This window comes from Sapajus apella, unplaced genomic scaffold, assembly GCF_009761245.1.
Source record: "Sapajus apella isolate SASKATOON/1434 unplaced genomic scaffold, GSC_monkey_1.0 scaffold23, whole genome shotgun sequence".
In the NCBI taxonomy this organism is placed as follows: domain Eukaryota; kingdom Metazoa; phylum Chordata; class Mammalia; order Primates; family Cebidae; genus Sapajus; species Sapajus apella.
The window spans coordinates 35,350,589-35,375,828 of NW_022436963.1; the positions used below are offsets into that span (position 1 = coordinate 35,350,589).

The window sequence follows — 25,240 nt, forward strand, 5'->3', positions numbered from 1 at the left end:
GAGTCTGTTCCCTGGAACACCCTTTTCTCTTATCCCCAGATCTGGATTCAGGCTGCCTTCCTCAGTGTCTGCCATTGCCCTCCTCCACTGGCATCACGTACATGAGGATGCTGCATGTAGATTATTTGATGTGATGAAGTCTACAACTCCAGGCAGGTCTTCCCTGACTCCTCCAAACTTAAAACTTTTCTCTTTCCCCAAAGAACAGAAATTATTTCCTGGGTGGGGAGGGAGGGAGCATAAAAGATGAGCCAGAATGGTGTGGGATATGGAGGGGAGGAGGGCAACAGGAATTTGTGCAAAAAGGAAGGATACAACAGCACACTGCAGAACGTCTTTTCCTAATTGCACATCTTATGTAAATATTGGAATCACTCATTGGTTTGTTCGGGGAAACCCTAGTAGAAGAAATCCTAAAGAGAAATTTGACCATTTCTAAGGATGTTACCTGTTGAAGCATCTTATCAAGCCAGATTGTACAATCTGCTATTTCTGTCCTTTAAGAAGTGTAGGCGATTATTTATTATAGATTAGTAGTGAAGTCAGAGCTGCAAATAATATGAACTATGCTCTTGAATTGAAATTCCTTCTTGATAATTTTGATGCTGGGTTGCAGTCTTTCTGTTTCCATCTTTTCCAACTAGCAGAGACTTATGAAAACCAAAAACATGTGTCTAGGACGGTAACTTCCAATCTGGTAGAAAATGCATTTCTTTAAGCTTTTTTAACCCAGGTAGTACTTATTTCTATAGTGCATCCTTATATTTCTATGGGCAACAAATAGAAATTCCATTTAACACAAGTCCATGTTATATTTTCCAAATGTATCTAACTATCCTTAATCTTATTTATACAGGCTCTGCTAAAGCACTTTTATCTATGTGTCATGGTTAGTCTTTTAGGAAAGAGTTTAGGCTATAGACACAGGATTATCATAACAAGACTATTTAAATAGAGTCTTTAAAAACTGTTTAAGTGTAAATCATTGCTTTATTGTGTGCTGTCCACATATCAAGATTGTATTTTTAAAAATGCAGCTTTTTATGAGGCAAAATAAAATGAAATTGAATGTTTTAGCAAGAATTGAACTTGGCTTTATGGCAGTAATGAATAGTTCTTAGATTGGTGAGAAAACTTAATCTAATGCAGAACCTAAGAACATTTCCATTATTAAAATTGTAATAAAATTCTGAAAATCCCACAGAATATAAGTTAATCAGGTAGATGAGAAAAACAACCCTCCATGGGATTATTTAGAATGATGTATATTTCTGTTGGCTCACTGTTTCAAATCTGACTAAAAGAGGTAAGGGCCTGGCCTCGTAACTTAAAAACTTATGAGTATAGGACAAATTAAAGTTGTATCCATTAGTTGTACTCAGATTCTTAAGCTATTTTTTTTATTTTCATTATTATTTTGCTACTTCCAAAGAGAAGAGTTTGAGTATTTGACAGAACATTTTATGATATCCCTGGAGTTTCTAAATTGAATCATAGTTCTTAAGAAGTATTTTATAGTGTATTATTTTTTAGATCTTCAGTTGTTATTTTAGAAGCACTTACAAGTGGCCAGCAGAGCTTTCAGTAGTGTTTCACCTTGTTCTCTCTAAACTCATCTTCTAGACACAATGTATAGAGCATTTGGTCTCCAGACTTCTTAGTAAAACCATTCTGACTGATAATGAAACACTGTGCTTTGCCTTAGTATTAATATTTCATTTTATACACTGAAACACTATCTGTAAATCTCTAAACATAGCATTGAAATATAGTTGAACAGGGACTCGTTGAAAACCTGCTGAGTGCTCAGTAATGTGCTACAAGCTTTCTTCACATACATTATCTCACTTACATACATTATCTCATGAAATTGGGATCATTGTCCTTAATTTATATATCCAGAAGCTTTGTCTTAGACATGCTGGTAACTTGCCCAAAGTGAAGCAGTTAGTAAGTGACACAGCCAAATTTCTTTTGGTGGAGGGTAGTGGGGGTTCACAGGGTCTCACTGTTGTCCAGGCTGGAGTGTAGTGACACCGTCACAGCTCACTGTAGCTTCAACCTGCTGGGCCCAAGTGTCCTCCTACCTCAGCTTCCTGTGTAGCTGGGACCACAGGCTCACCACCATGCCTGGCTGATATTCATATTTTTTGTAGCAACAGGGTTTTGCTATGTTGCCTAGGCTGGTCTCAAACTCCTGAGCCCAAGAAGTCTGCCCACCTTGGCCTCCCAAAGTGTTGGGATTACAGGCCTGAGCCACTGTACCCATCCTCATAGCCAAGTTTCAAGCCAGGGCTTTTGGACTCCAAAAGCTGTATTACTTCCTTGCTCTTTCCCCATTATAATGAGACTCTTTAAAACATTTCTCTTACCCATCTTTGAGCCTCCCAGAAAACTCTTTTGCAATTCCCTTTAATACAGAGTTTCAGAGAAGGGAGAAATGTTCTTTTGATTTTAACAGCTTGCCAAGTAGATGCATCTAAATTAACTTATTGTCCATAGGGTTAATTGTATCTCATTAGATACAAACAAATGTCCGTGTTCCTTTTTTATATGAGTCCTGAAATATTGTAAAATTATACAACAGGACTGGGAGGAGAAGATTTGACCGTATTTTTTTGTGTTTTACCTTATAGCTTACCATGGTAGTATCTTTCTTCTAGAATACTCCTGTTCTGGTTTTATGTTCCCTTTTTGTAGTCATCAGATGCAGAATGTAAATTCCTTTATGAGTACATATACTAGACCGTGGAAATACTAAAAAATTACTCATATCAGAAAGCTCGGTGACCCCAAATGAGTCTGTTTTCTGCTCTGAAAAGAAAAAGGTGGCTGTAACAAAAGATTTTTCACTCCTGAGCCTAATTTTTCCATTTATAAAATGAGTGCTTTGGACAAGATGACTTCTCAGTTCTCTTCTAAGCTTTAAGGCTATATGTATGGTTCTGACAATTCATCTTTATATCAATATTCTGTATCTAAGAGAGTTCATTCTTGGGGTTTTTGTTCTGTTTTTGTGTTTGCTTTTCAGAGACCTGGTTGTATCCTAAAATGTTTACATGATTCAAATTACCATTGAGAGCTCTTTTTTATATACTCATTCACTCTTCCTTCCAAATGTTTACAATTTTAGTTGTGCTTTCATTTGGCCAGCCATAATGACATTTATACGGTGTAAGTTTGTTGGGTTTTTTTGGTAAAATTTTTATGGATTATTTCCTATGTTTCTAAGAAAGAAAAATCTATGAGAATTGCTCTCTTTGGTGAAGAGAATATTTACTTACCTGTAATACATGTTCTCTAAAGGTATAAATTATAATAATTCACCTTTGCTCTTCCTATTTGGGGGAGGGTCTTACTCAGAAATTGATGTTTATCAAAATTCGATCTGTCTTATGTCAGGGCAGGAGAGCCACAGAGTGGTGAGCAACCTACAACTGTATATCTTAAGAGAACACAATTGCAGGTAAGAATTTTTCTCTCTTCCACAGGATGCGTAATCTTATTATCCTAATTTTTGCAGGCTTACTATCTGTTCAAAATTTATTTCTCGTCAGCTTATTATTCTCATCTTTAGTACCAAAAATTTGTGACTGACAGGTATTCCTTTTGACTTTTTTCCTTTTTTTGATTTCTACAGAAGTTCATTTCTTGATTTGTGTTACTTGTGCATAATTTAACCAAACTGCTTGCTGGAGGGAGATCCCATAGTTTATTTCTTTTGAGACAGACCTTTTGCAAATCTTTGGTAGCTCTAGTGAAGACTCATCCTTATCCCAAATCTTCCTGTGAATCTTTTTTATTATCTCTTCATATGTCTCCAGCACAGGGCAGACAACTTTTAAGAGATCTTTATCTTCCTTCTAGGCACTTATTTTATGCATTTTATTCTATATGATCTGAGCCTCTCCTAAATAAATGTTAAGATTTCTTCCTAAGTCTTCCCATTTTACATCATCCCAAACAGTATGAAAAGTTGAATAGTAGTCATTTTTTATTGGTTTTTGTCTTTTGATGGGATCTCATTATACGTAATCCAGATTTTCTCAAATTTTGTCAGTTAAAAGGAATTGATAGGACAGTGTTCCAATATGGTGAGACACAAGACAATAAAATGCTTGACTACAGTGTAACTGAATTAGTGTGTTGGATTGTATCACTCACTAGTTGATGTACATTTAAAACAGGTGTACTAAATAGTTTTAAATGATTATTGATAATTCTGTCGTTCTTTTCCGATTATAGCGCTGGATAAAACAAGCCTTAGAAGAAGGGATGACTCAAACATCATCTGTACCCCAAGAGACTAGAACTCAGCACCTATACCAAAGTAATGAGAATACTAGCTCTTCTAGTATCTGCAAAGACAATGCAGGTACGTATCTAAAACCTTTCTGAATATGTGGCCAGTGATTGTTTCAGGTCTGCATTAAAAAATTCAGTATGAGTACTTCTGATACAAAAAAGAATTGGCGTGTTTTCTAAATAGTTACTTTACATCTGTCTTTACAGAGGAAGAGAAAGATCTCAAGTCAGGGATCAGTTTTCCCAGGACGACAAAGAAGGACTAGACAGTGTACAGATAACAGCAGAAATGGTTATTAAAAAGGTTAGATCCATTTAAAGTAGTAAGTTTAGGAATCTAGATTCATATTTATAAGATGGGAAAATGACAAGAAAGTGGTGGAACACTAATATTCAGGAAAGAATTAAAGTTCTAAGTTATTAAGTTGGTGGGGCATGGTTCAGGGGGCAGGGGAATGAATGAAATAAGTGAGAAATTATTATCAATTGATTGTTTTCAAAAGGACATATATAGTTAGTATAAAATTTTTGCAGTGGCTCACCCTGTAATCCCAGCACTTTGAGAGACCAAGGCAGGTGGATCACCTGAGGTTGGGAGTTAAAGACCAGCCTGGCCAACATGGTGAAACTCTGTCTCTCCCAAAAATACAAAAAAATTAACTAGGCATCTTGGCAGTCACCTGTAATCTCAGCTACTTGAGAGGCTGAGGCGGGGGAGAATCACTTGAACCTGGGAGGCGGAGATAAAAGTGAGCCAAGATCATGCCACTGTACTCCAGCTTGGGCAACAGAACAAGTCTTCATCTCAAAAAAAATAAAAAAAAAATTTTAAAAAGACAGCTTTAAATCTAAAGTCCTTGTTGTACATTTTTATGCTAGATGGCCATGAAAAGTCATTTCGTCCATTGTTTTTCACAGTGATTTACAAGAGTTATAATTGAAAGCACTTGTGATACCATCTTAATGTATTTTGTGACGATCTTTTTGCCAGCTTCTCCTGCAAATATCAGCTTAACTGAAAAGTTCTTTGTGATTTCCATAACTTTGTCTCTGAGTCAGTTTTTTAAATATTATGCAATCAAAATACCAAAGTAAATTAGATTCTAAAGCTCATGAAAGCCTGCAGCAAACATAATATTTCAGATTTTCCTTAAAAAACCTCTTTGTTCCTGTTGACCAACTTCCAGAATAAATATAATGAACTTGAATTTAATGAGATAATTTTTTTTTAAGAGTCTTGCTCTGTTGCCCAGGCTAGAGTGCAGTGGCGTGATCTTGGCTCACTGCAACCTCTGCCTCCCGGGTTTAAGCAATTCTCCTGCCTCAGCCTCCCAAGTAGCTGGGATTCCAGGTGCCCACCACCTTGTTCAGCTAATTTTGTATTTTTAATAGAGACAGGGTTTCACCATGTTGGCCAGGCTAGTCTCGAACTTCTGTCTCTAGATTATACCTTCTAAGTTAGCACATAAATACCTCAGGATAATAAAATCCCATTTATCTGAAAGATAAATTATACTGTTTATTTAAAATATTTTCTTCTGGTATTCACCAAAGACCAGGGAGATTTAGTCAAATAAGATTAATATAAAGAAATCTTGGCACTAGATTTCCGTTAATATTATCACTTTTTTAACAGCTTTTAAGGTGTAGTAAGAATATAACTTAGCTGAAATAGACTGTCATGTTTGTGTATCTTTCTGGTTTGTGTGTTAATGCATGTGTATGGTTAAGGTTGGGAATAGGAGATTGTATAGCAGTTCACATCCTGACTAGCAAAGGATTATAGGAAAAGTGTCTGTGTTACTACATGCCCTGGTTGGAAGGAAATTAGGATTCTTAGTCATCAGCCTTTTCTGTTGTTGAGCTTCTGCCCTAGTCTAACAGTGAGAAACGTTCACAGGACACACCTTGCCCTTAAAGAGCAACATAAATAGAAGCAAAATATTTGATTTTAAAACTCAAGCAGCAGTCCAATGAGCGAGTTATATTGCTACAAAGTTCGTGTAAATTCTTAGGAATTACTTTTATTTGTTGGCTCTCTTTTGTTTTGTTTTTCAAGAATACCAGAGACACATTAATTAAGAAAGGGGAACGGATTGCTATAGTAGAAAGAATCAAACAGAACTTTATTTGAAAACCAGCTGTCCCTTTACTAACTAACTATATGATGTTACTCACAGTCTCTGAGGCCGGGCATGGTGGCTCACGCCTGTAATCCCAGCACGTTGGGAGCCCAGGCAGGTGGATCACCTGAGGTCAGGAGTTCGAGACCAGCCTGGCCAACATGATGAAACCCCATCTCTACTAAAAATACAAAAATTAGCCAGGTCTGGTTGTTGCACCTATAATCCCAGCTATTTGGGAGGCTGAAGTAGAATTGCTTGAACCCAGGAGGCAGAGGTTGCAGTGAGCCAAGACTGTGCCACTGCACTCCAGCCTGGGTGACAGAGGAAGACTGTCTCAATGAGTCAATCAATCAATCAATCAATCAGTGTCTCTGAGCCTCATCTGTAAAATGGGAATAGTATAGTAATACCTGCTTTATAGGGCTAACATTAGAATGAAGAAAGCATATAAAGTTCTCAGCATAGTATTAGGCCCATAAGAGGGATTATTACACGGTCATTCTTCTACACAGAATACTCTTTCTTGTAGAATATGTATAGATTAATAAATGCATTAAAGATTCTAAGTTCCTAAAAGCTGAAATTTTATAGAAATAAAAGTTACTATCAAAGTGTGGGGCAGGGGACATAATGTTCATTATTTGTAAATGATATGGGCATATCTCTAGGAAAGCCTAAATAATCAGCTAAAAAACTTAGAATTTATAAGAATTTAGTAAAATCACTGGATAGAAGCTTGAAGCTTAAATATATATAAAGTGTAAATATATTTTTAAAAATCATTAATATACTAAGAAAGTGAATGAATACAAATTTTTTGTTCCCAGCCTTAACAAAACTAAGAAACTGCCTAGGAATAACCTTAGTTGGATATATGGAGTAAACTACTACTGAGAAATAGTTTTAAAGTCTGGGGAATGGAAATTCCTTTTTTTTTTTTTTTTTTTTTTTTTTTAAATTTTTTTTTTTCCCATGCGTACATGAGACTCGAGAAATTTCATGTTCATTATGGAAAAAATGTGTTTGTGTGTGTGTGTGTATATGTTTCTCTGTGTCTCTCTTTCTGTCTCTTTTTATATAGTTCCCATGAAACTGCCTTGTTTTTGGAATTTGAATAAATGACTCTGAAGTCTACCTGTAAAAAAAAATAACAAGGTATTTTCCCTTGAAGTATAAGACTAGCTTCTAATATGAAGCTAGTAGTTAAATTTAGTATAATATTGATGCAAGAATGGATGTATATATGAAACAAAATAGAACAGGCCTGAATATAAATGTAAAAGTTGGTAAATTGTCCTGGAATTTTTACTAACTGAGGAGATTGGAAAAGAATTAGATTCTAGCCGGACACAGTGACAGGTACCTGTAACTCTCAACTACTTGGTAGGAGGATCACTCAAGCCCAGGAGTTGAAGTTCAGCCTGGGCAACACAGCAAGACCCTTTCTTTAAAAGGACTAAGTCCTTTGCCAAAGAAAATTCTAGGTGCATTCAAATATATATATATTTTTTTTTTACTTCAAACTTGGGCCTGGCATGGTGACTCTAACCTGCAACTCTAGCTCTTTGGGATGCCAGGGTAGGAGGATCACTTGAGGCCAGGAATTTGAGGCCAGCCTGGGCAATGTAGAGAGACCCCCATCTCTACAAAAAATAAAAATTAGCCAGGCATGGTATTGTGTTGCCTGTACCCTTAGTGAGGCTGATGTAGGAGGATGGCTTGCGCCCAGGAATTTGAGGCTGCCTTGAGCTGTGATAGTGCCACTGTATTCCAGTCTGAATGATAGCAAGACAAGTATCTCTAAAAATAATAATAAATAATTCAAACTATGTTAACCATGTTTCTGTGTCTATATTGTCTCTGAATTATTAGAGGATTAATAAATGGGGGAAAGGATTTGCAGTAAAATTGACAGGACAGTAATATCCCTGCTAGCAATTTGGTAAGATTTATCATATACATTAAAAATATTCATACTCCTTAACTTCGTAGTTGTTCATTTGCTCTTCTTGGTATCTTTCCTATAGAAACAGACATAGAAACCAAAATTTATATCTCAGGTTGGTCTAAAGTAATTGCAGTTTTGGACCGTTAATTTTAAATCACTGTAACTAGACTCAAACACATCTTTATTAATCAAAATAGGAACCACTACAATCAACACATTTTTGCCAATGAGAAGTAAGTTTGTTTGTTCCTGTAGCATAAAAATCCATGCTTCAGGATTCGACAAACTCTTGCAAAATGTTTTCTGTATTTTGTGGAAGTGCTTTCCCTGCAAAAAGTTGGTTGTCAAGAGGTCAGGTGAACATGGTGGGTGAGACAAAACTTCATAGCCCAATTTGTTCAACACTTCAAAAGTTGAATGAATTGGTTATTAGAATAATACTTAGTTACTAACAATTGCCAAAACTATAGGTTAAAAATAACCTGAATTCCAACCCCGAAAATGGTAGAATTTGTAATTTTATCTGCTTGTGTACATACTTGTAATGGAATATCATATACTATTTATTAAAAATTTTATTCTTGATTCATTTTATCAAATTAACTCCCTCTACCTCCAAAAACAGCATAGTACCACTTTTGAATAAGATTTGTGATCTTAGCTAGCACCTTGAATTTGTAAGAATATTTAAAAAATATATACTATGACTGAGGTTCCTTCTAGGCATGTAAGGATGTATCAATTTAATGATAAAATAACATACTTAAGATTTTTTTAACAATCTAGCTGAAAAATTGCCAGTTTGTCATGCATCATGAAAACTAGTTAAACCTTAAGGCCGGGCGCGGTGGCTCAAGCCTGTAATCCCAGCACTTTGGGAGGCCGAGGCGGGTGGATCACAAGGTCAAGAGATCGAGACCATCCTGGTCAACATGGTGAAACCCCGTCTCTACTAAAAATACAAAAAATTAGCTGGGCATGGTGGTGTGTGTCTGTAATCCCAGCTACTCAGGAGGCTGAGGCAGGAGAATTTCCTGAACCCAGGAGGTGGAGGTTGCAGTGAGCCGAGATCGTGCCATTGCACTCCAACCTGGGTAACATGAGTGAAACTCCGTCTCAAAAAAAAAAAAAAAAAAAAAAAAACTAGTTAAACCTTAAAATCAGTTATCGAATTATCCCTTATTACCATTATTATTTAACATAGTCCAGTCCTTAGCCAAAGCAGTTACCACCCCAAAAAAAAGCGACGTAAGAGATACAAGTATTGGTAAAGAGGGCACTTAGTGTTGTTACAATGTACAAATACTGTCATCCACCTAGAGAATTATCTGGAAAACTGGTAGAGATTAATAAGGTAGCTAGATAAAAAATAAATATGTAAAGTTTTAAAATGTTAATAACATTTAGATAACAAAGGGAGAGATACGTCCTATTCATAATAGTAAAAAATCCAAAGAACTCTGGAGAGTAAACCTAATTAGACATGTGGTATATCTAGATGAAGAAGGACAAAAGATGTGAATAACAAAGATTATGCCATGTTCCTGGGTAAGAATGCTTCTCAAATTACTCCTGAACTTCATGTAACACCAATCAAAATCCTAACCTTTTTTTTCTTTAATAGTGTCGGCATGGTCGTTGAATGATTTCTATAGTTCGTTGCTAGAATACCTATTTTGGGAAACTAGAATAGAATAACTGGAATTGCCCTAACAATTTTAGTATGCTGGCGTTGATTCCATATTCGACAATAAGTGGAAAGAATTAACATTCAGAAATAAACATTCGGAATATAAACCCAGCATACGTAAGAATCTAATAAGATAAATAAAATATTTCAAATTAATGGGGAAATTACAATTATTTTGCAATTACAGAAGATTTTGGAAGAAGGTGCTAGCTATTTGTTATAGGAAAAGGATGGATTAATTGCTACCCCATACTTGAGTATGTTCTTTTTTCTTTTTTTTTTTTATGGCAGTTTATCAATGTGAAATAAAATACGGCTTTTTAAAATTAAAATGTAAATTAAAATTAAACATGGAGATGAAAGGAAAATAGCCTGGCATTTTTACAGTCTCAGCGTGGGTTAATAAAAACATTATATCGGAGGCAGAAAATAAAATGGTCCATTTGACTAAATAGAAACAAAACTTGTAAATAAAATTGAAAGGCAGTCGGTAAACTGAAAAAATACATTTGTAATTTTATTGACAAAGGGTCAACATTCTTAGTATTTAAAGACCCTTACAGATGAAGAAAAAGACCCCAACACCCTGGTAGAATGCAGGCTGAAGAACATGAGCCGGCAGTTCTCACAGGACTAAATATAACATTAGTACACATATGTAGATATTCTTTTGATTTAATAATCCTACGTGTAGCCATTTGTTCTAATAGCAAAAAATGAAAAATACTTAAACTGGTTAAATTTTGATAATAATTTTGAGTCTGCAGCCATTAAACCTGAACTGTAGATTTCTATTCATTGTCATAAAAAAATCTTAACCATGTATTTCTGAGTGAAAGTAATTATTGAGTAGGGTGGGTAAGGCAAGAGTCAGTGAAGCAATGTCTGGATAAAAATTTGGTAGGATATTAGCATGTGTTTATTTGTCTGTGATTTTCCAGTTGTTCATATGTTTATATAACCTTGGTCATTTTTTTGAGTAAAGGTTAAAAACAATAATAAAGGATGGATCGATTTGACCACATAAAATTTGGAAACTGTATATGCAGGGAAAAGAAAAAGTAGGCAAATGACTGCCCTTCTTTGGCCTTTAAACTTCTTAAGGGCAGACATTAGGTCTCTTGTTGAATACAGTAGCATAATAAGTACTCAGTATATGTATGTAGAATGAATGCCATGTACATTGATTTGCAGGTGACAGTTTTCACCTATATCTTACAACTTTTTTCTACAACTAATTTCATAATGTAACTTACTTTAGTAGTTACAGTGTTGGACTTAGCAGTACAGAGATTGTCTGAAAGATTCCATTTTTTAAGACCCTTGAAATATTAAATATATAAAAGTTATTCTGAATATAAGCCATGAATTACATGTTTGTTTGCGTTTTATATCTAGGCACTTCTTAAAAGGAGGAAAGAAAATTTAGTATCTGGAACAAAAGGAAAATGAAAATATACTTCCAGCCTAGGCATATTAAAAATTCTGAGATATCAGAAAGGAAAAACATACATCTTCAACATTTTTTTGCATTTATTCTTCTCTCTTCAGACATCTCCTACCCTAGTTTAGTGCCTCATAACTCTTTTGCTAACTACTGTATTAACTCCAGATGGTTTCCTAGTTACCAGTCTCATACTGCCTATTGCTTCCAGATTAATCTTCCTGACCCAAATATTTTCCTTGAAGCACAGGAATAAATGTCACTCCTTCCATCCACCAAGTCTTGGGGATATACTTTAACCTATTGATTAAGAGTATTATAGATAGATGTGGCCGGGTGCGATGGCCTAAGCCTATAATCCCAGCACTTTGGAAGGCCCAGGTGGGTGAATCACTTGAGGTCAGGAATTCAAGACCAGCCAGGCCAACGTGGTGAAACCCTGTCTCTGCTAAAAATATAAAAATTAGCCAGGCATGATGCCAGGTTCCTATAATTCCAGCTACTTGGGAGGCTGAGGTAGGAGAATCGCTTGAACCTGGGAGGCGGAGGCTGCAGTGAGCTAAGATCATGCCAGTGCACTGCAGCCTGAGTGACAGAACAAGAGTCCATCTTAAGGGAAAAAAAGAAGAGGCTTAAAATCTGTAAGAAACAGAAAGTGGGCCAAGTGTGGTGGCTCACACCTGTAATCCCAGCACTTTGGGAGGCTGAGGCAGGCAGATCACTTGAGGCCAGGAGTTTGAGACCAGCTTGGCCAGTATGGCAAACCCTGTCTCTACTACACAAAAAAAATTGGCCAGGCATAGTGATGCATGCCTGTAGTTCTAGCTACTCAGCAGGTGGAGGCACAACAATCACTTGAACCCAGGAGGCAGAGGTTGCAGTGAGCTGAGACTGTGCCACTGCACTCTAGCCTGAGTGACAGAGGGAGGAAACTTCTCAACAATGACGACAAAAAAAAAGAAAAAAAAAAAAAAGAAATAGACAGCATATTAGTATGATCAAGAAAGGTGATCACGCCGGGCGCGGTGGCTCAAGCCTGTAATCCCAGCACTTTGGGAGGCCGAGGCGGGTGGATCACGAGGTCAAGAGATCGAGACCATCCTGGTCAACATGGTGAAACCCCGTCTCTACTAAAAATACAAAAACATTAGCTGGGCATGGTGGCGCGTGCCTGTAGTCCCAGCTACTCAGGAGGCTGAGGCAGGAGAATTGCCTGAACCTGGGAGGCGGAGGTTGCGGTGAGCCGAGATCGTGCCATTGCACTCCAGACTGGGTAATAAGAGCGAAACTCCATCTCAAAAAAAAAAAAAGGTGATCAGGCTGGGAGCGGTGGCCCATGCCTGTAATCTCAGCACTTTGGGAGGCTGAGACAGGTGGATCATGAGGTCAAGAGATTGAGACCATCCTGGCCAACATGGTGAAACCCCGTCTCTACTAAACATACAGAAATTAGCTGGGCGAGGTGGTGAGTGCCTGTAGTCTCAGCTGCTCGGGAGGCTGAGGCAGGAGAATAGAATGTATGATGACCATTTTTCCCTTCATACCGAGTTCAGTAATCGTAGGCATTAAATAAATAAATCTTTTTAACTGTAAATAAATAAAACTATATTTTTATTCTGAGACTCAAGTGAGAAAGGTGCTTTGGCCTGAATGGTCACTAAAATATTTAGTATAGTAACTTGCTTTTTAAGTGGATCTAAGAATTACAGAAAATAGGATTACTCTAGTCAAAAAGAGTATGAGCCTAATTTTTTAATGGTTTGAAGAAGTTTTTCTAGAAATCATTTCACGCTTTGTAGGTAGAAAAGGAGCTGGGTACAGATCAGGGAATCATATAAGAACATTACAGGAAGAGCTACTGAAAAGGGACACAAATATATGGGAAATGGTGAAAGGAGTTTGGATTTAGCATCCCAGTACCTTTAGTTGGTGATATAAGAGTTTAGTAGAGGGTAACTTTGACAAAGTAACGGAAACTGAAGATTTTCAGAAACTCAGTGTGAAATGAATTTAGTAGTGGCTCATGCCTATAATCCCAGCATTTTGGGAGGCCAGGGCAGGCAGATCACCTGAAGTCAGGAGTTCAAGACCAGCCTGGCCAACATGACCAAACCCTATCTCTACTAAAAATTCAAAAATTAGTCGGGTATGGTGGTGCGTGCCTGTAATCCCAGCTACTCAGGAGGCTGAAGCAGGAGAATTGCTTGAACCTAGGAGGCAAAATTTGCAGTGAGCCGAGAAGATCACTCTGCTGCACTCCAGCCTTGGCGACAGAGCAAGACTCCGTCTCATAAATAAATAAATGAAAGAAATTTATATTTTGCACTGGTAGAAATTAAATTAGCTCTAGGGATCAGTCACTAGAATCGTTAGATTTATCTGGAGTTTGGGAGATAGAATATTTTGGAATTATTTTAAGTGTGGTAATTAAAGAGTTTCTTTGGGATTTTGGTTTGATTGTAGGCGATAACTTAATGGGATGAGGCAGAAAACAGTTAAGAGCCATTGTAGATTGCAGATTAATGGCTTTACTATAAAGCCTTCCATTAATCTGTGGTTTCAAACTCTCATCCAAGCTTTGTGTTTCACAGACTTGTTGAGCCCATTAAAGAAATGGAAGTCTCGCTATATGATGGAGCAGAATGTCACCAAATTACTTCGGCCTCTGTCTCCAGTCACACCACCCCCTCCCAATTCAGGCTCAAAGAGCCCCCAGCTAGCCACACCTGGCTCATCACACCCAGGAGAAGAGGAGTGTCGAAATGGATACAGCCTCATGTTTTCACCAGTCACATCTCTTACTACTGCTAGTCGCTGCAACACTCCTCTGCAGTTTGAGGTGATTTGGGTTTGGTTGTCGGGAGTGCTGGATATGAAAATCATCATTTGTACCTTCTCATTTCAAATATAATACCTTTCCAGATGTTTCTTTACTATCTTCCTTCCCCATCTCAGCAAGAGAATGGGAAATCTCAGGGTCATTGTGGCCTGTTAACTGGTAGCCTCTCATCTTGGCAGCCCCTGTACTTCCTAGAATAGGCACGGTGCTACCACAAATCCCATTCATGTATCTTTTGCATGCAATCCATCAGTCTCCATAATTTTAGGTAGTAAGCATGCTAGATCTCCATCTTTATCTTTACTGTATACTTTGATCAAAATAGGCCTCTAGCTGCCTATAGTATCTGTTAGTAACACCAGCCTTAGAGCACAGATGATATTGATTGATTGTTTCTAGGCCTTTAAATAAGTGAAGTGTCTTTCCCAGGTTGTTAGGTATTTTCATTGTGACCTTCGTGAACAGAGATTTAGAAAACATTGGAGTATGGCTTATGGTGAATGCGGATTTTTTCCACTCCAGGTTACTTTCCCTCTTTGTTATAATGTCTTAGGAATGAGAAGTAAACAAGAGACTAGCAACATGTGTTCATGAGACAAATGTATTACCTTCACTGTTGGATTAAGTTAGAAATTTTCTGTCTGTCTCACCTATTTCAAAAAGTAATTTTGAATCACTTTAGCGTTCAGGTTTGGGTGACAGCACGTTTGAATACAGTCCATTTATACTTTTTTAAAACACTTCATCTATTGCATGTTACTTTGATTCGTAATTAAAATAGACACTGTCTCTTCTCAGAAAAATCTGTTCTGACCACTAAACACACTCTGCCCCCTTGCTTGCACTTCTCCAGATGTGTTTTTTGAGAAAGGTGAAGGTTCTAACCAATCTTATCTTTCCTACTCAGCTTTTGGAAACGTGAGGATTCATAATACTTGGATTTTTATATGAGTAAATCAGAAAGGGATAGCTAGCAACATTGAAAGCAAAACTATACTCTGTCTTACCCCTAGACCTCTGCTTTTGGAGCAGACCTCTTTCTTGGTGAGGGAAAACACCTCCTGGTTACATAATGAGTTTTCTAGGGAAATTACTCTTTACCAGATCTTTGTGACATTCTTTCAGCCAGATAATAAAGCAGCTGACTCAGGCCTTTCTAACTTTATCTACTTGCAGTTGACTTTGCAGTTGCACCTAGAGCCGTATAGTAAGGTATCATAGAAGAATTCTCCCTGGAGGGCATAAGATTGTAGGAATAGAGTTTCATACTTTATCAATACAGGTTTTATTATAAATGTGGAATTATGAAAATTAGAAGGTAAGTCACTTTCCAAAACAAGCAGGTTCAGTACCCAGTGCATTCCTCATCCCTTCTAGTATTTGGGATAACTATTAAACACTGCAAATATAAGATTATTTTTTTAAATTGGTAATCATTTTAATGATACAGTCCAAGCATAATGTTAAAATATTAGGAGGTAAGGAAAATACTAAATAGTAAAAGGTCCAAGCATGGTTCCACTTGCATTTTCACTAAGGAAATATAACATTTCTCGTCAATAATAGAACAGATTTTAACCACCCTAACCCATTCTAATCACCATTTTAATGGCCATACTCTTTTCTGTGTTTTCTAGTACAGAGAGGTGGGGAGCCTTATTTGTATCAAAGGCTTGACACATTGTGAAATATCAAAAAGGTGTCATATATAAAGACCAGCTTAGGCTGGTCTCACACCTGTAATCACAGTGCTTTGGGAGACTGAGGCAGGAGGATTGCTTGAGGCCAGGAGTTTGAGACCATCCTGGGTAACATAGACCACATTTCTCCAAAAATAAAATACAAAAATTAGCCAGGTGTACTGGCATACACCTGTAGTCCCAGCTATTTGAGAGGCTGAAGCAGGGAGATCACTTAAGACCAGGAGTTGAAGGCTGCAGTGAGCCATTATTGTGTCCCTACATGCCACCCTGGGCAACAGTGAGATCCTGTCTCTAAAAATAAATAAATTAAAAGACCAGCTTAGGCCAGGTGCAGTGGGACACACCTGTAATCCCAGCTGCTCGGGAGGCCAAGGCACGGGAATTGCTTGAACCTGGGAGGTTGCAGTGAGCCAATATTGCGCGACTACATTCCAGCCTAGGCAACAGAGCAAGACTCTCAAAAAAAAAAAAAACACACCTTATCAGCTTAGTTTGGGGAAGGGTATTTTTGAAAAGGGGAAAAGCATTCAGGAAAATAGTAAGAAGTTTTAAGTGCTAAGGGAAGAAGATAAGTGGTGGAAGAGAACAAGATCTTCAGGAGGGGAAAGCATCTAGAAAGAAGAATGAAAGCAACATTGGGAGGGCAAGCTTAGTTAGCCTCTCCTTTCCACCAGGATAATTCTCCCCTTCTTTTCTTGCCCTGAGAGCCACACTCTACTTTCCATTTCACACACAGTTGTGCACCACCCACTTTCCATGCCAAGGAAAATTTATAGCCGAAACCCTGCTTTGCTGAAGCAGCCTCAGTTTCCCACTACCTCAGCGTACACCTACCACCTAGGCCACAGTTATCCACATTAGGCATCCTTTCCTTACATCAGCCCTAGCACTCCTGCGTCCTTGTCACACTACCACCATCACTCTCCATACATGTTCCCATTTACATCTTTCCATTAAGCACTCACTGCTCAGTCTCTTGTTATGGGAGTTCTGCCTCAGCTGAAAGTCCCAAGGTAGAGTCCTCTGTAGGATGCAGGAACTTAAGTATACATATACATTTTTTGTCTGCTGTGTTGCCGAAAGTACACTGGATTTTACAAAATAAGATTAATAGGGGTGCTCAGGTCTAATTAGACTACGCAAAGAACCAGCTCTAACCTGTGAGCTAGGGATTCCATCAATCATGTTTCCTGTAACTGTCATTCAGGAGGAACTGGCCATCTCTCTAATCATGTCAGCCCCCAGCACACTAACATCTCCCCCTGAATAGCAGGGGAGGGGGCCTGAGGCATATAAGAGAATAAAGAAACGTGACAAATAGAAGAGACATTGGGTGAAGGAACAAGGTCCATCTAATGAGGAATAAGGGGTAGGGTGCCCCCTCAGTAGCAAATACTAAAGGTTGCTAAACTCTCATCTAAAATACAAAGAAGTATAACACCAAATCTTCACCAATCTAACTCTTTCCTGATATGTGCTTGAGATGTTTACTTATAGCATGAAACATTATAACCAATTTATCCTTAAATGCTTTCAAAGACACCAGGAAGCATTTTAACAAGTCATTCTGTCCATTGAGATGAGTTCTGCAGTTAAACATTTCCCCTATGCATTCTTATTCAATTCCCCCCCCCGCCCCCCGCAAAAAAGTTGTGGCTAACATCTATGCTTGCTTTTATTTTTTGTTTGTTTTGTTTTGCTTCTTGACTTCGAGTAGATGAATAACAAGATGCTTTTCCCTCCTCTAGAACATATCCTCCCCTGAGAGTTCCCCTGCGCATAGGCCCGAGTCCCTGTCACCCGAGGTAGTTATCACACCATCTCAATCACACTTGGAGGCTGAGAGTGAGTGTTCATGAATGTGTTCCTGAGAGTATGGGGAGGGCCGGGGATCTGAATGAGTGGGGTGATGGGCTGGAGGGCGGCCGCTCAGTCACAGTAAGTTGAATGAGTCTTCCTGTGTGACTGTGACTACACAGGACTGTCAATATAGATGGAGGAAAATGAAGTAGCCGTGTGTGTGTGTGTGTGTGTGTGTGTGTGTGTGTGGTGGGTTGGTTTTTATTGTTTTGGGGGAGGGGGTGGCTGAAGTTCTATTAAAGAATAGAATCTAGAAGTCAAGATGCTGATATGTGGCAGGAGCCTTGTTAAAGAAAGGGTAATGAATAAGGTCTGTTAATAAATAAGGAACGTTGAGTCAAAAGTTTGTAAGCCTGTTTTTGAGTTGGGTGTTGACTTACGCCTTGTTCTAGGGTTAATTTGACAGCTCTGTAAACCAGATGTTTTGGTCTTTGGTTGATAGCTTGAGCAGCCTCTTTAGGAAGGGAAAGTTATTCTGTCTTTCAGCTTTTCTACATTTTCTCTGTAGCTCCTTACTGGATACACATGGAAATGAAGTGAGTCCCTGGCTTTGTGTCACAGGTCACCATTCTGCAATTGCTAGGATATGGTTGCTGTACAAGTGTTACCTCTTAGGATATCAGTAGAATGCTTTTCTCACAAACCCTGCTGCTGTGGATATGTCAGATTCAGATTTTAGTGCTAGCGTTTTTATTATAAGTTTTTGAGTGTGGTAATGATTAACTCTGAATCTATTAATACATGGGACCTTTTTTCTCTTGAAGGGAAAGTTTGAGTCTCAGAAATACTGAACTGAACTGTAACCCCACCACCTTCCAATAAAAAATTAGGGCATAATTCAGTGACAATTTACCAAATTCTGAAACAGTAGTAGTTTAAAGGTCAATGTGAAACTGAAAAAGGTTGTATTCCACTAATATACTAGAGATTTTCTTGGTGTTTTGACTCCAGCTTGTTAGAAAAGTAATGCTGTCTCTTCCAGTTGTTAAAGATTCTAAGATAGCATAATTTGGAGACTGATATGGTATGGTATCTGGTTTTCTGGTACCATTCTTTGTAGACGGTTAGCTGTAGTTGACCTAGTATTTATTTATTGGAAGTTTGAAGGTTATGATAACCAAATAGTAGGTGGGGTTTATTTTTGGTACATTTCAGCATTTCAGAATCTGCAGTGATGAGCATTAGTGGTTTTGTGGTATATTGACATACATTAGAGGATAAAGAAAGAAGAATTGAGTGGCCAGAAAGTTGTATGAGAAACATACCTTCTTTAACAGTGAAAGTGAGTCAAGAACTGGTTGGTTGATGTCTTTAATGCCATCCTCCTTTACTGAACCAGTAACTTAAATACTTACCTTCTCCTTTCCTCCACCTTTTTCCCTCCCCCCACCTTCCATCAATATTAATTTAGAAATGAATAAACCCAGACGCCAGTTATCTTAAGACACCAGTCTCATCTTTGTAGTGTACATGGGGCAAAGGTAAATTCCTAATTATACCACTTGTCCCTTAGTGTAATACAAGGTGACTCAGCAACCTGATGAAAGACTAAGCAGGCAAAATAGTCACATTTAGCCAATTACCTAATTCTAACTTTCCCAGTATTTCCCATCCAGAAATACTTGAAAGCAATTTGGGAAAGGCCGGGATTCTGTAGTACTCTGGCCAATGTACACTGTTGCTGCGTGTATTCTGTTGCTACATTTACAGAATATAATGGCTTTTTCGCTCTACTTCTATCCCTCTTATCTTTCCCTGTTCACCTATGTCCTTCTTCCCCTCCTTTCTGCCCTTTGACTTTTTCCTTTCTCCCCTACCCCATGTCTCCGTTGATTTTTATTCTTTCAGCTTTGTCACCGAAAAGACCTGGATTTGGCAAAAGTAGGATACCTTGACTCCAACACTAACAGCTGTGCTGATAGACCTTCCCTGCTCAACTCAGGTCATTCTGACCTGGCTCCTCATCCTTCCATTGGACCCACTTCTGAGACTGGTTTCCCAAGCAGAAGTGGAGATGGACATCAGACCCTCATGAGAAACTCAGACCAGGCATTTCGGACAGAATTCAACTTGATGTATGCCTACTCCCCTTTGAACGCTATGCCTCGAGCAGATGGACTGTATCGAGGGTCTCCTCTAGTAGGGGATAGGAAGCCTTTACATTTGGATGGGGGATATTGTTCCCCTGCAGAAGGATTTTCCAGCAGATATGAACATGGCTTAATGAAAGACCTCTCTCGTGGATCCTTGTCACCTGGTGGTGAAAGAGCCTGTGAAGGAGTCCCATCTGCTCCCCAGAACCCACCACAGAGGAAAAAAGTAAGTGTTTCGTGTTATATTGCTGAACTTTTCAAGAATGATAACCAATTAATTCAGTAAATATTCACTAAGTTTCTGCTGTGTGTTCCACACTGCTTTCAGACAAGTGAGACATAGCCTCTGCCATATCCAGTGAAAGACAGGCTATTTTAGTACAATTTGATGAGTGTTGTAAATATTCAGCAAATGTAAATGCCTATATGTCCCATATACTTGCTAGGCAATTGTGAGTTTAGAGCAGTGAAAAAGAAATTTTACCTATTACTTAGTGTGTCCCAAGTTCTAGGCACTGTGTTAAGCTCTTTAAATGTGTTTTATCCTCACAGTAATCCGATAAGATAGGCAGTTTTCCATTTTGCACAAGAGGAAGCTAAGGCAAGTTGAGTAACTTTCCCATGGTCACACAGCTAGTAAATGGAAGGGCCAGGATACTACCCAGCTTGAGAGAGAAGGCCGGAGTGAGAGGTGGCAGGTTACTGATTTAGCTGAATCTCAAACAATAGGAGTCAGCCAAGCAACAAATGCGGGTGAGGTATGTTACTGCAGAGGGAGTAGATCAGGTAAATAGGTGGCACTCCATTGTGTGGGCAGCCGGTATGCAGTGTGCTACAAACAGTTGGATGTTGTCCTATCAGGTGGAAGACTGAGATAGTCAAGAGGAAAGTACAGAGAGTGCTGGGCTGGGCTGGGCCAGGCTATGGGTTAGGACTCCACTTGTAAGTAACACCTGATATAGAAGTCACAAAGCCAAAAATGTGCTTTTACATAAGTGGTTCTCAACCAGGGGTGTTTGAGAATGTGTAGGAGTGTTTTGAATTGTCACAGTGACTTGCATTTATTGAGCAGGACCAGGGATGCTGAATGTCCTGTGTAGAGGACAGTCCCATGTAATGGCAAACATCTGTAGTATCCTCATTAAAATGAAACCTAGTGGTTTTTTTATATTTTCATCACAATGATATTCATTACCAGAATTTATTAACTTTCCAAAATTATGTATAGAAAATTCATATGCAAAACTGTCTTACAATTTATATTTCTGTTACATTTGGACAGCAAAATGAGAGCCCGAAGGGGGCAGAAGGAGGAGGAAATGTTGGCAGATAATTTGGAATAAGATAGTAATTGGTGGCCGGGCACAGTGGCTCAAGCCTGTAATCCCAGCACTGTGGGAGGCCGAGGCGGGTGGATCACGAGGTCAAGAGATCGAGACCATCCTGGTCAACATGGTGAAACCCCGTCTCTACTAAAAATACAAAAAATTAGCTGGGCATGGTGGCGCATGCCTGTAATCCCAGCGACTCAGGAGGCTGGGGCAGGAGAATTGCCTGAACCCGGGAGGCGGAGGTTGCGGTGAGCCGAGATCACACCATTGCACTCCAGCCTGGGTAACAAGAGCGAAACTCCGTCTCAAAAAAAAAAAAAAGAAGAAGATAGTAATTGGTTTCAAAGACTGTTCCATGAACAGGATTCACTGCTAGAAACAAATGTGAAAACAATCTTTGGGTTTCTAGTTTTATAATATTTACTATGTGCAAAAGTCATAGAAATCATGATGTGTGGGCCGGGCGCGGTGGCTCAAGCCTGTAATCCCAGCACTGTGGGAGGCCAAGGCGGGTGGATCATGAGGTCAAGAGATCGAGACCATCCTGGTCAACATGGTGAAACCCCATCTCTACTAAAAAATACAAAAAATTAGCTGGGCATGGTGGTACATGCCTGTAATCCCAGCTACTCAGGAGGCTGAGGCAGGAGAATTGCCTGAACCCGGGAGGCGGAGGTTGCGGTGAGCCGAGATCGTGCCATTGCACTCCAGCCTGGGTAACAAGAGCGAAACTCCGTCTCAAAAAAAAAAAAAAAAGGAAATGATGTGTTATTTCAGAAACACTTTGGGCCCCTTTAAGCATAAATTTAAGCCTATGCCAAATTCTGTGCTGAGTGTTAAAGATAAAAAGCCAAATAACTTAACCTTTGCCCTCCTAGAACTTATAGTTTAGTCAGGGAACAATCAAGACACTGTAATAGGTTCTACAGACTGTGTAACCAGTGTGCCAGAACAGCAAAGAAATGGTATACTAGGCAGGGCAGAGATTGTGGTGGGCAGGGTCAGGTGAGGGTGGGAGATCTGCTGCCAGGAAAGAATGAGTAAGTATTAGGGAGATGAAGGGGAGGAAGTATAAACTAGAAATAATTTCCTCTCTTTCTACATTAATTACATCTATGTGTAAGATAGAAACAATAATAAATTTCTATTTATGTCTTGAAAAATTGATCATATCTAAGTACCCTGGAGCATTGGCTTTTTCTTTTGTTTGTTTCTTGTTTTCTTCTCTCTCTCTCCCTCTCTCTCCCCTTTTCCCCCCTTCTTTCTCTCTCTCTCAGCTAACTCTAGGGATTCCCAAGGAGTACAGAACAGCCATCAGAATCACCTGGGAGGCTTTTCAAACTACATAAGCTTCCAATTCTCCCTTCTCTGGGTACTCCCATTGTTCCAAATAACTATGATAGCACGCTTTTGTTACTGTGTTATGGTAACCTCACAGGTTTTCCTGAAGACAGAAAAAAGGTGATGATCTAATTGCCAAACATCATTCTTCAAAAACTTGCCTCCTAGTTTATTCTCTTCCTCTTATTAGTTTCTGACTGTCTTAAATATGTAGCCATGCTCAGATCTCTTTCACATCTGAAAAAAAAGTTGTCAGGATCGGTGTTTGCTTTGTTTGCATGACTTGGTTAGTGGTTTACTGCTGTTCCATCTTTCCTCGTTGCTAGTGATCCACTAATGATATCCAGCTAGAGTACCATTTCTTTTTTCCTTTCTAGGTATCCTTGCTGGAATACCGAAAACGGAAACAAGAAGCTAAGGAAAATTCTGCTGGTGGGGGAGGTGACTCTGCACAGAGCAAAAGCAAGTCTGCAGGAGCTGGACAAGGCAGCAGTAACTCTGTTTCTGACACTGGTGCCCATGGTGTGCAGGGATCCTCATCCCGAACCCCATCTTCCCCTCACAAAAAATTCTCCCCATCTCATTCCTCTATGTCCCATTTGGAGGCGGTAAGCCCATCAGATTCCAGAGGCACTTCTTCATCTCACTGCAGACCTCAAGAGAATATCAGCAGTAGGTGGTAAGTTTATATTTGATGTTTTATAGTTAAATTGGGTGTTGGGGGAGTATAAAACTAGGATCATTCCCAGTTTTACCTAGAATCTATGGGAACACTTGATGGGAACATCTGAGACAGCCAGCCGACAGTGCCATCTGTCCTGTTCAGCTGATTTAATAGTGTCAGCTGCAATCCCCCAGCTTTGCAGAATTAAGAATTACCAACATGCCTGTGGAGCAGCGCTTTGGATGACATGTGGTTATGGATGCAGATGAGCTCTTTTATTTGGTGGGCACTAACACTGCCTCTTCTATTTCTCATTTCACATGAAAGGTGAGTTAAGAATCCAGCCAGGTTCCACATGAATTAACAGCAGATGTCTCTCTTCCACGCAGCTAGTGTACACAGAGCAAAAAGACATTCTGAAAGTACTTGTCTGTTTTAGGGGAGACCATGAATTTAAAAATGAATAATACTGATGGCAAGTACTGAGGATCAAGTGAGTGAAATAGAGAATAGGAGTTCAGGGATCTTGAACTGAAAAAAGTAAGACTGGGAAAGGAGGATTCTGGCTCAAATGTTTAATATTTATTAATCTGTGAAACATTTATTAAAACCACTACTATGTATAAGGCACGTGATTTCCCAGAGGAGAATTTTTTAATATTTTTAAATGGCAGTTAAGGGAAGTTGACATCTTTAGTCCATTTTTTCCTTTATTTATTTATTTATTTATTTATTTGAGACGGAGTTTCACTCGTTACCCAGGCTGGAGTGCAATGGCGCAATCTCGGCTCACCGCAACCTCCGCGTCCTGGGTTCAGGCAATTCTCCTGCCTCAGCCTCCTGAGTCGCTGGGATTACAGGCATGTGCCACCATGCCCAGCTGATTTTTTGTATTTTTAGTAGAGACAGGGTTTCACCATGTTGACCAGGATGGTCTCGATCTCTTGACCTCGTGATCCACCCGCCTCGGCCTCCCAAAGTACTGGGATTACAGGCGTGAGCCACCGCGCCCGGCCAATTTATTTTTTTTTTAAGTGGCTGTTGTTGTTTCTCTTTTGTGCCTGTGGGGCACAGGAAATACCTTGTTCTAAATTGGTTCTGAAGGAAGTAATGTTTAAGAGGATGTTTTAAGGAAATAGATTGTGCACCTTAGTTAGGGCTTCATTTGTTTCAGGTAAGTCCTGTGGCTTGAACTTGCACCCTGTTGCCTTTACAGGATGGTTCCCACATCAGTAGAACAACTCCGAGAAGGAGGGAGCATCCCCAAGGTCCTCTGAAGCAGTGCGAGGGTGGCCCAATTTAAGGAAATAGATTGTGCATCTTAGTTAGGGCTTCATTTGTTTCAGGTAAGTCTTGTGGCTTGAACTTGCACTCTGTTGCCTTTACAGGATGGTTCCCACATCAGTAGAACGACTCCGAGAAGGAGGGAGCATCCCCAAGGTCCTCCGAAGCAGTGTGAGGGTGGCCCAAAAGGGAGAGCCCTCTCCCACGTGGGAAAGTAACATCACAGAGAAAGACTCAGGTGAGCCCTTGGCCTTCTGCTGCCAACCACATTCAGGGACGCATGAGCCAAGCTCTGTACAGTTAATGCCAAGTGCTGAGTTGAGGTGAGTCAGTTTCTGATGCAGTTAGACTCTGCTGTATGCTAGGTTCCAGCCCACTTGGGCTCTTTTGGGTTACATTTGTAAGATCTAGCATCGCTTGCTCTCTGTCTGCTCTTTTTTCCCCAAGGGATACCTTTCTGTAACTTTCATCTCTCCAAAGTCCTGGAAATTCACCTCGATGAAGGATGAAGAAAAAGAAGGAGACGAGAATCAGATCAGGCATTTAGAACATAGCCCATAATTAACCACTCCTTTTGCCCTTCTGGCATGCTGCACTCACCTGATTTGTCAC

At 39.3% G+C, this 25,240-nt stretch overlaps 1 protein-coding gene across 23 annotated transcripts in view; it reads left to right on the forward strand.

Annotated features, from left to right (window-relative positions):
• Window positions 1-25,240, forward strand: part of SETD5 (SET domain containing 5) — an 82,015-nt gene that overhangs the window by 52,765 nt on the left and 4,010 nt on the right. For 15 of the 23 annotated variants that reach the window (XM_032290588.1, XM_032290570.1, XM_032290572.1 and 12 more), the window contains 6 exons: window positions 4,246-4,375; window positions 14,105-14,352; window positions 17,804-17,860; window positions 19,764-20,234; window positions 23,058-23,359; window positions 24,733-24,866. In XM_032290588.1, the coding sequence (XP_032146479.1) occupies window positions 4,246-4,375; window positions 14,105-14,352; window positions 17,804-17,860; window positions 19,764-20,234; window positions 23,058-23,359; window positions 24,733-24,866 (1,342 nt within the window). Of the gene's footprint in view, window positions 1-4,245; window positions 4,376-14,104; window positions 14,353-17,803; window positions 17,861-19,763; window positions 20,235-23,057; window positions 23,360-24,560; window positions 24,659-24,732; window positions 24,867-25,240 lie in introns of those variants that run through there. The other 8 variants (XM_032290587.1, XM_032290586.1, XM_032290578.1 and 5 more) reach the window with 2 other exon arrangements.